Source organism: Lytechinus variegatus, chromosome 3 (genome assembly GCF_018143015.1).
Source record: "Lytechinus variegatus isolate NC3 chromosome 3, Lvar_3.0, whole genome shotgun sequence".
NCBI lineage: Eukaryota > Metazoa > Echinodermata > Echinoidea > Temnopleuroida > Toxopneustidae > Lytechinus > Lytechinus variegatus.
The window spans coordinates 55,634,156-55,646,935 of NC_054742.1; the positions used below are offsets into that span (position 1 = coordinate 55,634,156).

Genomic DNA, 12,780 nt, shown 5'->3' on the forward strand with positions numbered 1-12,780 from the left:
TCACGTGAGTCTCGCATTGCAGACATCTCCTCCCTCAAAGCACTTATCAGAGTATCAATTCCAGTCGACATTTTAACTTCTTGAAAGGGTGTACTTTTTCCAGTCACTGACCAACAAATGAAAACCCAAGAGTTCGTCTATGCATCTTGAGCGATAGCTGCATTAGCCGACCTTCTGTAAGTCGATATTCGCCCGAGTATATAGCCGCAATGATTTCTTTAGACTAAGATGACCAAAACATGCCTTGTATACCTCTATTAAATGGAAGTTGTCCGAAGTGGAAACATATTTTTATGGTCTGAAATTATTCAACTTAGACAAAGTTCATATGGTCCCATGGCCGTCGCGTCCTCATCCCCCGAAAAGCAGATCTTTCTCCAAAGTGTGCCACAGTGGAGTGGCTTTCGACGACACTACGTATAGATGGTCCATTTGGTTCCGCGGATCTGCCATGCTGTCTTGTCTTCACGCACTGGAAGTGCCGAAGTTCTGGATTCAAATCCCTTCAGGTTCTTTGGGATACATTTTCTTTGCCAACACCACAAAATCATCTGCGATGTCCACTTCTATAAGCCGATCCTGAAAACAAAAAACAAAGAGAGAATGGATAGGCAGAACTGGAGTGGACAACAATAAGAGTGTACTCGAGTGGCAGAAGATGTGTAGATGTGGCAGATCATGAAGAGGCTACATAAAGAAAATACAGGATCATGAGCAGATTGTTATGTTATTTGAATATTGTTATTTTGAATTAATATGTACAAGTCATAATTTTCTTGGTATTTGGTAAATGGAAATTTGAAATGCCAAGAATCAAGCAGGCCTTTGATAATTGTTCGTCTTTATAAGATCAAGATCGAGACTCGATCTTCCTTACTTCTCTACGTTTTTTATCATTCACTGTGGTCCATATAGTAATGATAGTCTGAACTCTGGTTTGACCAAAGCCATGTTGTAAATCTATGATAAAAATCATTGGTAGCTGTAGCTGCTAAACCCCTATTTACGATGCATGTGATAATTAGGTTAATTTAATAATAAGTAAAACTACTTAATTTATGATACCCTACCCACAAGGGCGTCGGAAGCGGGGGGGGGGGCAGGGGGGCACTTGGGGGGCAAAACGAGATTTTGCCCCCCCCCCCAAACGTGCCCCCTGAAAGATGAAAAATGATAAATTATTTAAGGACAAAAGTAAATGAAGGCACTTTTCTGCCTGAAAATTGTCATTTCCATTGTCAAAAATTAAAATTTTTGCCCCTGACGGGGCAAATACATTATCATAGTAAGCCTCGCGTCTTTTGACGAACAGTTCCTCTGTGAAACATAGCTTTGATAAGCACCTTTTCCATCTTATTACAGTGTGATAACGTTTAACATTTTAATGAATACATTTCAGACTAAAAGCGAATGGCAAATTGATAGTGGTCCACCAATGATATAGGTTTATAATTCTATGATGCTGGCTGTGTCGTCTAACAAACGCGCGGTCGCCCAGAAACGCTCAGATCGGACCCGATATCACTAACGCGCGTGAACACTAGTTACTCGAGCAAGATATGGAATCTATTTCATAGCTGTCAAGCCCAGAAACCATAACATCTCGAGAAACTTGTTTCAATTATTTCATTTTCAAGTAAATATAAATTGAGTTAATACAGTGATAACAAGAGAGCGGTGTTGGCTCAGTCGGTAACGCGTCTGCCCGTCGAAGTCGAACCAAAGATCGTAGAGTCCACCCCGGGCGGATGACTGAAGTCAGTGTGTTGTGTGTAAACGTCTCTCCCATGTTTCATAGATGCAGGCTATGTTTCAATGGAAAACACTCCGTCCCTCGGATAGGACGTTAAATGGAGGCCCCGTGTAGAGGAAAGTCACCACCTTTGCACGTTAAGAACCCACTGCAATATTCGTATAAGAGTAGGGGGAGACCCCGGTGTCGAGGTCCACCTGCATCCCCCATTCAGTTATATCGGGAGGATCGAGGAGAGACCTGTGGATCATAGTGATTCAGTTCGCTTTTTGCCTCCCAGGCACATGTGACGCCAAACAAATAATAATAACAATTCAGTGCCCTAAAGAAACTACCTAGGTCATTTCAACTCAATATAGACATGGTATCAGAAAATTACACTCAGAATAATCATGTGTAAAGGATTATAATTTATGATTTGTAAAAATGGTGAATCCCACTCAATGTTTAGACATGTAAAAAATTACATTACCATTACCTGTTACTAATCAGATCGAGATGGCAGCTATGTTCTCTGGTTCATCCCAGCTTTTGTTATTCATGGACGTTTGCAAAAATAAAAAATAAAAAACCCGGGAGTGGGTGGGGCTGCAAGACCTAAGTTTTTGAAGAAACGTAAGAGCGAGGGGATTTGTGATGGGGGAGCTTTTGCATTTTCTAGAATAAAATTGAAGGATTTCGTGCACACTTATGGTGAATTTTGCCCTCTCGATCGGCGGCCCCCGGCTGCGTACGGTCATGTTTGTCATCTTAAAGTCTTTAAAAGGCCTATATTACATTGGTTTCAAACAATTTCGTTTGCAATAAGGCTCGTAATTTGCTGGAACTGCGACCCTGGTCATGAAGAAACACCAGGCTGGGTCAGAAGGGATGAAACAGAAGGAGCAAAAAGAACTCTAAGACTGTTTAATTCTCAAGAAATTTATTTTTGAATGCACTTAGAAACGCAACTTTTATACTCCATTTTTACACAAAATCCTTACCGTGGGGGGGGGGGGGTCCCATAGCCTTTCCCGCTCGATCGCTTCGGTATCTCACGCTGTCAAAAATATTGTGCCCCCTTCGGGATTTTGCCCCCCAAAAAACTGAAAGTGTTCTGGCGCGCCTGCCTACCCAGGCTGATTGCCAAACTAGTTGTTCCATTCGACAAGTTCAACAACTTGTGTTTAAGATTAGTGTTTCATTATGTTGGTTACCCATAGTTGAACCTTGGGCAAAGACTATAATTTGAGGTAACAGGATACCAGCCAATATGGCATTGCTAACTGTGAAACCAATAAAGTCCTATTTAGCTGCGTACATGTAAAATCTCGCTCGGAGCGGCAAGCATTTTCTGACAAGCAAAAACATATATAATGATAAAATAAGGTCATGGTCTCCGTCATTTCGGAAGCACTAACAACAAAAAGAGGTAACACGTAACCAGCAGTATTTTCTGTAAAAAAATAAAAAATCTGACGATCACCCCCCCAAAAAAAAAGAATGTTATAAAAAATTCTATCGGGCGCGGAGGTTGGGGGCACTCTGCACCCCTTAAGCCAACGCTACTGATTATAATTCACTATATGAATGGCTTGCGAAGTATAACTTACCAGGATTAAACCATATCTTCTGTCTTGTACTTCGGTATCTCCGAATATGTCTGTCTGATACACCAGGACATGATGAAGGTTGAGGGCTTGGTCTGATGGCGGTAGCGGCTGTGTCATTCCAGAAGCACCGCTGATCGAGACGAGATGTTCGGCCTGAGAAGCGAACCCTGTCAGAAATTTGACATAACAATAAACACAACATTTATCATGCACCATCTGTATAGCCCAGATAACATCCTACGGTGATTGGTCAAAAGTAAAACGCGTGATCAAACTTGGTTTCGCTCATTAATGAAGAAGAAGATACTCGGCGTGAGAAGCGAACACTTTGAGAGAGAATAACATACAAGATAATCATGATAATGTCCTGCTGTAATTGGTCAAAAGTTAAACACGTGATTAAACTTACTGTCGCACATCATTCACCAAGAAAGAGATTAATAGATGCAATGTATGATATTTTGAATAGCGTTAAAAAAGAGTCTAATGACATTATGACATCACAAATATCATAACGTATATATATTATATATTATTCCGACATGACTGATTAATTTCGACGTAAAATGTTCCCAAGTTATTGGTTATACCAGCTTGCTGTCGAGTTCACTTAAAATGCTGACAGAAAACAGTTTCTACTACTCAATACCGCTGCTGCTACATTGCAATTATTAATGATAATAATGGTATAACAGATAATGAAAATGAAAATGATCATAATAATGATAACATTATGCTCATTATCACCACCCACTCTCTCATACCCCCCTCCCCCCACCCTCCGTCTCATTCTCTCTTTGATAATCTCACCAAATTTTTCGAGAACTTTTTGCCATCTGTCTCGCACTAGTTTTCTCTCTCTCCGGATTGCCTGCACTTTATCGTATATGACCTTTTTTTCCTAGAAAACAGAATAGAGGAGAAACATAAATTATTCCAAATAATGATCGTTAAGCAATAAAATATCAATAATAATAATACATAATAATAATCAAGAAAGCTGTTGGGCCTATTGGCGGCATTTAATATGATATTTTTTCTTTCAAATTAAAAAGTCAGGATCGTTTTTGTATTTCGTTTTTGCTTTTTTTTCCATATAATCTTCAGTTTTCATAGACAGAACTATTAGATTTTTTTTACTGTTTAATTTGATAGAATTGAACTGAATTGAATATATTAATTATTATTATTAATCATTAAGTTATTGATTAATCGATTTATTATTTGATCGACAAGTCATTTGGATTGATTTTTAAGTCAACCAATCATAATCAGATAGATATATTATTAGTATTTTTATGCCATTGTCGATTTAAATCTTAAATATCTGTATCTGATTGAGTGATGCCTTTTGTGCAATAATCCATCTTATTGATATATATATTCATTATATTCATTCATTTATCAGTGATTTGATTGTATTTTACACTAATCAATGAATTCATGTGCTGTCATTTTTTTATTCATGGATATCTTTAATACTTTATTAATTTACCAATTTAGTAACTTATACATAAATAATCATTAATTATTGTATGTTACTTTATGACTTCCTTCTATCTCGCTAATGCAGTTATGGGGTAAGGTGAAATACATTATTGTTAAATATATATATATATACTGTAAGATAACATTCTAATGCTTACGTGCAGTTTGAGACAAAGCAAAATCAATGTCGCATTCCAACAACGTTTGATCCATCGTGAGACAACTGATTAATTCTTCTACTCCAAAATCAAGGTAGTCTCTTATTGATAGATTGTAAATAAAATACATTGAACTCTGGAATAATGCTTCGTAAAGTCACCAATTCCAGAACGATCAAAGTTTATACGTCATTTCGAATGACATGGCATCGGTCGGATTGGGGTCAGTATTGTTTGTATGACTGAGAATCAACACTGGTATCAAACATGACTTGTCATCAAAACAATATTTACACTATACATTTTAAATCCAGACACTATTCCAGTAATCACATGACTTTGATCTTTAAACATCACCTGGCTATCATGGACTTGATCCATCTATTATCATAATCAACACATTCTTGTCTGAGTATAAATATATTGTTCAAAGTCCGTATATTTGCAAATTTCCCCTAAGATTATGACGTGCGTGTTGAGCTTCGCAAAATGGTCGCAAACGAATGGGAATTCCTCCATTTATATATTCATTTTATACAAAATTAAATGAGGAGATAAATTCAATCAACAGTTTGGTTTGACTTTGCTTTATTTTCGCAGTATTTGGTAGTGTTTGGCACTGATCCGTCAATTTTTACTATTATTTGCTGTCTTGTTGCTATTATCTTTGATTTACAGAAAATTGGCCTATATTGTACAATTGGCAACAATTTTCAATGAACAGTTATCATTGAACATTATGTAATATCAAACTTGATTGCTTGTTTAAAACTTATATATAAAAAAGAAGGAGTTACGTAAAGAAACAACATCGTATGAAGAAAACAAACACATATATCCTCATTTAAATAAAGTTGAATCATTTTGAGAAGCTCTTACATCGTTTTGTGATATCTTAACGTTTATAATATTGATATAAACTGCAAATCAGAGAGTGAAGAAAAGGAAGAAACGTGTGTTTAACAATTATAAGTGTTAAATATTCATTTCATCGTTTTATCACTATAAGGAAATTATAGAGATGTGAGAGAGAATGCAAAAAAAATGCTCAAAATATAATCTGGATAAAAGATGTCTTGATTACTGTAACAATGCTTTTACAATAAGGGCCACTTGTAATAAGAACCACTTTTCATATGGATTTCTATTTATAGATTATAACTAACGGTAATTATTATTCATCATGTTCACAAGGACTGCCAATGATAATATTGCAAATGATTGCCATAAATAGGAGCGTAATGAGCAAAAAAAAGTTAAGGGGAACAACACGACGTCTTAGAAGCTTGACGTTTACCAGCAAAACGCTATCCTGCCGAGTTCCTACGGGAGTTACCATAAACAGAAAAAAGGCCCGAGCGAGCAAAGCGAGCCAGCAAAACTTTGACCATTTAAAAATGAAAATCGTGCTTTGTGATAAAGGTTGACATAGAAATTAACATCGCATCACACCTATTCCACTTCCTTTTCTTTCTTTTTACCCCTTCATTTCATTTTTTAAACCGACTAACTGCTGGTTACAACCAATGGCGAGTCCACCTCGAGGGGGGGGTGCATCTGGCCTGTGCCCCTCCCCTCCCTTTAAGAGCCAAACTTTGTTGAAGAAAATGCTGTGCATACAGAAGTGAAAACAAATTTTGTTTGTCAATTTCGCGACATAATTCCCCTTCATTAGAAACGGAATGCGAATACACCTCTCTTTTAAAATCCTTTAACCTCCCCTGCAGTGACGTAACTACGGGGGGGGCATGGGGGGCACGTGCCCCCCCCCAATCGGCTGGCCAAAAAAAAAAACGGAGAAAAGGAGAAAAAGAGGGAGAAAGAAGAGAAACGTAATGGGAAAGAAGAAATTATTGTTCATTATAGTTATAATTAAAATTATGTTATATTACATAGGAAACTTTTTTTTCATAACTATATGAAACATTATTTGATCGGGGCCTACAATGTATGTCTTCATCGTTCCCGGTGCTCGCATTGTCTGTTTAACGAGATATATAATCCTGTTGTACCAAAACCTCCGGATTTCAAGTCATACACCAAATAATTTCCTCGCACTTCGTGTTATTCTTGTTTTAAGTTATAACATATGCTTCTTTTTCATGACTAAAGTGATTGCCCGATTTTAAGGTTTTAATGTAAAACATTTCCTGTCCGTGCTTACGTTGGCATTAGTGGATTAGTTGTGATATACGTCTGCTCTTCACGAATTCCTAAAATCAGTCCTTAAAGGTCAAGTCCACCTCAGAAAAATGTTGATTTGAATCAATAGAGAAAAATCAGACAAGCACAATGCTGAAAATTTCATCAAAATCGGATGTAAAATAAGAAAGTTATGACATTTCAAAGTTTCGCTTATTTTCAACAAAATAGTTATATGAACGAGCCAGTTACATCCAAATGAGAGAGTTGATGATGTCACTCACTCACTATTTCTTTTGTTTTTTATTGTTTGAATTATACAATATTTCAATTTTTACGAATTTGACGATTAGGACCTCCTTGCCTGAAGCACCAAATGTTAAAATAGTGGAATTCCACGTGTTCAGGGAGGAATGAAACTTCATTTCACATGAGAATGATGAGAAAATAAAAATATTTCATATTTCATATAATAAAATACACAAAAAAATAGTGAGTGAGTGATGTCATCAACTCTCTCATTTGGATGTAACTGGCTCGTTCATGTAACTATTTTGTTGAAAATAAGCGAAACTTTAAAATGCCATAACTTTCTTATTTTACATCCGATTTTGATAAAATTTTCAATGTTATGCTTGTTGAATTTTTCTCTTTTTATTCATATCAATTTTTTGGGGGGGTAGACTTGTCCTTTAAATGTCTCTTTTTCTGATCTGAATATCAAAAATCTTCAGCTCGCGCTTCGCGATCGCATCATTTGATTAGTGAAATTATACGTATGGTCTTAGTGAATTCCTATAAACAAGCCTTAGAATGCCACTCTTCACATCTCAATTTCCTAAATTTTCAGCTCACGATTCGCGCTCGCAACATTGAATTAGTGACATGCGTATGTTAATCATGATCATTATCACTTCAAGTGCTTCATGTGCTTAGATATAATTCTTACAAAATCAGCAAGCGCTTGGCACTCGCATTAGATGACCTTGGTGAGATATGTATACTCTTAATGGATTACTAAAATAAAGCTCTTAAAATGTCTATGTTTGGGGTCAATATTTGCAAAAATTTCAGCTCGCGCTTCGCGCTCGCATTGTTTGTTTACCGAGACATTTACATCTCATGATTCCAAAAATTTGCTACAATGTCCTTTTTTAGGTCTGAATATCAAAAGTTTTCAGCTCGCGCTTCGCGCTCGCATTATTTTCACTTAGTGACTCAAAAATTTTGCTGGTGCCCCCCATGCCGTGGCCCACGGTACGCCACTGCTCCCCTGGTTAAAACAAAATTGCATACAAAATTATCTTTTTAAACAGTTGGTCGATTTATTTTTAACCAACTTTTTTGTTGGTCAAACCAAGTTTGAGTGTGTACTTGTTCATCATGTATATTTTTGATAATTTTTTCCTACCATGTTTGTGGTTGCTTTCCGCCAGTCTCGGATGAGTCCATCGAGCTCTCTGTCTTGGCTAATGTTGGTGTGTGTGACGTCATATGGGTCTGACCAAAGGTTGACATCGTCTTCCCATGATCGATAGCTAGCGATATAGGCATCAACCAAGGAATCATCTCTGTAGCAGAAAGACGTATGTCTTGAAAGTGAGAAATAATATTATGGTAACACGCTGAATCGATTCATGATACATAATTATGTATCAGATTATTATGATTATTTGTTTCAACAAAATCATAGCAAATAGTAATGTATTGAAAATGATACGCATATTCATTGATTTCTGAACCAAACCTTATACCTCAGAATCAGAAGTAATTATGTCTCTTGAAATATAAAAAGGAAATAAAGTGCACAAAATAGAATTATAGGTCCAACATGTTTCTTAAATTTGTAAACAAGAATTGAATATCATCTAAAAAAACCTGCTCGGTTACTTTGCCGATGTCATGCAATTTTCATTATAAATATATGGTTTACGAGTATTAGGTGTTGTATTATCATTATAGGAGTATTATAGTAGACTCTTAAATTGACTAGACCAGTCGTCAGCTATGGGTGCAACTGATATGTCTAGTCACATATCTGACAAGAAGAAGAAGTAGTAGTAGTAGTAGTAGTAGTAATAGTAGTAGTAGTAGTGGCAGCAGCAGCAGCAGAAGCAGTAGTAGTAGTAGTAGTAGTAGTAGTAGTAGTAGTAGTAGAAGTAGCAGCAGCAGCAGCAGTAGTAGTAGTAGTTGTAGTAGTAGTAGTAGTAGAAGAAGTAGTAGTAGTAGTAGTAGTAGTAGTAGTAGTAGTAGTAGTAGTAGTAGTAGTAGTAGTAGTAGTAGCAGCAGCAGCAGCAGCAGCAGCAGCAGCAGTAGTAGTAGTAGTAGTAGTAGTAGTAGTAGTAGTAGTAGAAGTAGTAGTAGTAGTAGTAGTAGTAGTAGTAAAGTAGTAGTAGTAGTAGTAGTAGTAGTAGTAGTAGTAGTAGTAGAAGTAGTAGTAGTAGTAGTAGTAGTAGTAGTAGTAGTAGTAGTAGTAGTAGTAGTAGTAGAAGTAGTAGTAGTAGTAGTAGTAGTAGTAGTAGTGTAGTAGTAGTAGTAGTAGTAGCAGCATTAGTAGCAGTAGTAGTAGTAGTAGTAGTAGTAGTAGTAGTAGTAGCAGCATTAGTAGCAGTAGTATTGTAGGCCTTACAAATAGAGTAACAACGCTTGCATGGTAACGATAAACATAGGTCAAGCGGTGGGATTTTTTTGTGATGGAAGGGGGGGGGGGGGGTGCTGCGGCCTCTAATTATTTTATCACATGTATTTGGTTTTGATTTGGTTTATTCACGATAAAATTATGTAAATATAAACAAAATATGCAAAGTAAGATCAAATTTTTATAGCAGAATCATAACATAAATAATGCAGCAGTAGCAGTAGTAATTGCACTGTACTGTATTGTACTTTTCGATATTTAAAAAAATGTAATATTTTGCTACACTTTTCTGTAATGACTGACTGATTGACATTTTTAACACACAAGATATTTTAAATTGATTTTCAATTCAAAATTAACGATTTTCCTCTCGTTCACTTTGTTTTTCTCGCATATCTTTGTCAATACAACACACACAAAAGTCAACCCGCTCAAATTGTTGCCTGATGGCGCCAATGGCAGTATGGCTTCATCCCGACCTCCACCATCACCACCACCACCAACAACAACAACCTTTTTAATGATTCCTGCAATGAAACGTGCAACATATCAAGTCTAAACTCAAATCTCATTATTTCTAAAAGTAAAAAACGTACCCGTTTCTTAGCAACGATGATGCTTCTGTGGCTCCCCGTCTATTCGTACTCGCATCCGAGTCGTCAATTTCATCATATTTTTGTCTGTGTTTTCTGGACATCCACGGGCAACAAATAGCCATTTTCATCCGTTTGGTGACGATCGTGTTCAAGTTTCCCAGATGATGCATGTGCCTCTCACTACATTCCCTAGGATTTATGTGTCTCGATCACACTACAACCTACAACACTCCATAAGTTTCGGTAAGTGGGGGACAGTTATCGAACTTATGGCTATCGATCATTACTTAGTGATTAATTGTCCATGGTTGGCGGTTTCAGTGCAATATATCCATGATATCGCAATCACGATTTATCAAAGGTGTTTGGTTTAAATTGCGTCGAATACTTGCAGATCCTGCGACCTAGTGGTCAACACTGTCAACATGCGTTGAGGGTTGAGGGTCTTTTGATATCTCTCGGCAAACATGAAGCGTCACCCCATCAAGTTCATTCAAACAGGGATTTTGTTACGTAACTGTGTCGTCAAAGCATACACTCGCATTAGACAATTGTCACAAATTAATTCGCGAGTTCACTCAAAGGAACGTCAAACAATACGGCTAGAAAAAAAAAGAGTGGATGAGCTTGTGTGTTATATTAAGTACTTTACAGATGCATTGACTTCGCTATAATGGACCTGCATGGCCAAGGAAGATTATGGGGGTGCTATGGCTATGCTCATTTTCTTCCGTCTTGTGAACCGGTGAAAAATGCATTTGCATGAGACCAAAAAAGTTATATGAATATGTATATGTTTAATAAATCTTGTCAGATTACAATTATAAACATGAAACGAACAATTTTGACATCGACGAGAATAAGGTAAGCTTTAAGTAGTAAGTGCTATAAATTCGAGCCCCAAAATATACCCTCATTTGCGGGACCTCATTAAATTGAGTATATATGAAACACGTAAAAATGACGCAGAAAACGATTTAATTTTCTTGTTAACATTATCTTACTAGATCAGGCGATACCCTATTCTTCAGAATAATTATTATCATTCTTTCGTTAAAAAATTTACATTAATTTCGGAATATTGTGTGATCATACTGTTTCATATGGGCCCTATACCAATCAGGATGACGATTATAAAATATTTTTAATACACTTTTTGACTTGCCGTTCCTCGTACTTCAATTGTACAACTGTAAAAGGTAATCCAACATAATATAACAACTTTGACACTCCGTTTCCTTGTTCTTCACAACATTTCCATCGTGCTTCCTCTCGAGTTCCTCTCAAAATATAGTCCGTTCATTATCTGTCCCCATGCACAAGGGACATTAATGCAGAATATGAATCTTTCATGTTATATATCACAGTTCACGTCGACAAATTAGATAAGACGAAAGCCGCCCAAGAACTCCCTGAGATTGAGGAAAATAACATCAGACCAAGGAGACACGGCAGATATCTGCGTTGGTTTTCTCACGTGACACTTTACCACTTGATAGATCACCATTGGGCAAAATAATTCATTAGTCTATTTCAATCCCATGTAGAATTTATCTATCGCACATGAAACCTTTGATCTTCTCTTCGTTACTTCGTTGCAGTAGTTTGTTTTGTTAGAACTACCGTACTTTGTATTCTTTAGTCTCAGTAACAAAGCTTGCGATCGAAATATCTCTCTCTGAAATACCAATTCTCAGGATCAATCCCTTCAATACGATAATTCACTTTACACGTAATATCAGTGAAGAAACATTACGATTGTATTATATGCCACTGAACTCAATATCAACCCTTGTTCATGTTTGTAGGTAATTTGTGCGTTCAAGTATGTTTTCTTCCCTTCACCCTTCACTTCCTTTTTCATAATTTGCAAAAGTTTTTCCCCTCAGATTACATTGAAATCAATCAGCATAATACATATCCAAATATTTTTTCTGTTTTTATCGGTCATTCGTTTTTCTCTTTATATAGCATTATTCCCTTAATGATATTTCTGTAATGTGTAAAACCTCGAGTGCAATATTTAATCTTACATTATGTTCTTATTATATTTTGTTAATTCTTACGTATATAATATAATGTATTTTCCCTTTTTTTTGTTAACTTTGTATGTGTCAGTCTTCGGACTGTTTTACAATGTCTTTTCATAATAAACCGAATTGAATCAAAGTATCTGTTCGGTGAACGTTTTGGCAAAATAGCGATTTCTTCTGTAAATATTTCGATACAAATATAATTGCGTACGACACTCCAGACTATGCAATTTTAGTTTCTGTACAATAGTTCAGAAATAACAAGACATGTAATGAAACCGCGTGTATTTATTTTACTCAAGGATTTTGATCTGTAAATAACATGACGTTGAAGATAAGAGTGGGGAAATATATGTAATTCAGTTGTCACGTGCTTTCTG

General features: G+C 36.4%; 1 protein-coding gene across 2 annotated transcripts; it reads right to left on the bottom strand.

Moving 5' to 3' along the window:
* Positions 1-84: 84 nt before the first annotated feature.
* LOC121411422 (melanoregulin-like) lies at positions 85-11,202 on the bottom strand. 2 transcript variants are annotated; one of them, XM_041604150.1, is made up of 5 exons: positions 10,368-11,202; positions 8,545-8,725; positions 4,156-4,246; positions 3,346-3,512; positions 85-579 (listed from the first exon to the last, which is right to left on the bottom strand). In XM_041604150.1, exons 1-5 carry the CDS (start codon positions 10,535-10,537, stop codon positions 496-498), a joined length of 693 nt encoding a protein of 230 aa, XP_041460084.1. In that variant the 5' UTR covers positions 10,538-11,202; the 3' UTR covers positions 85-495. The 2 variants fall into 2 exon arrangements, with proteins under 2 accessions (XP_041460084.1, XP_041460085.1); XM_041604151.1 differs by having other exon boundaries at positions 8,545-8,704; positions 10,368-11,201.
* Positions 11,203-12,780: the final 1,578 nt, after the last annotated feature.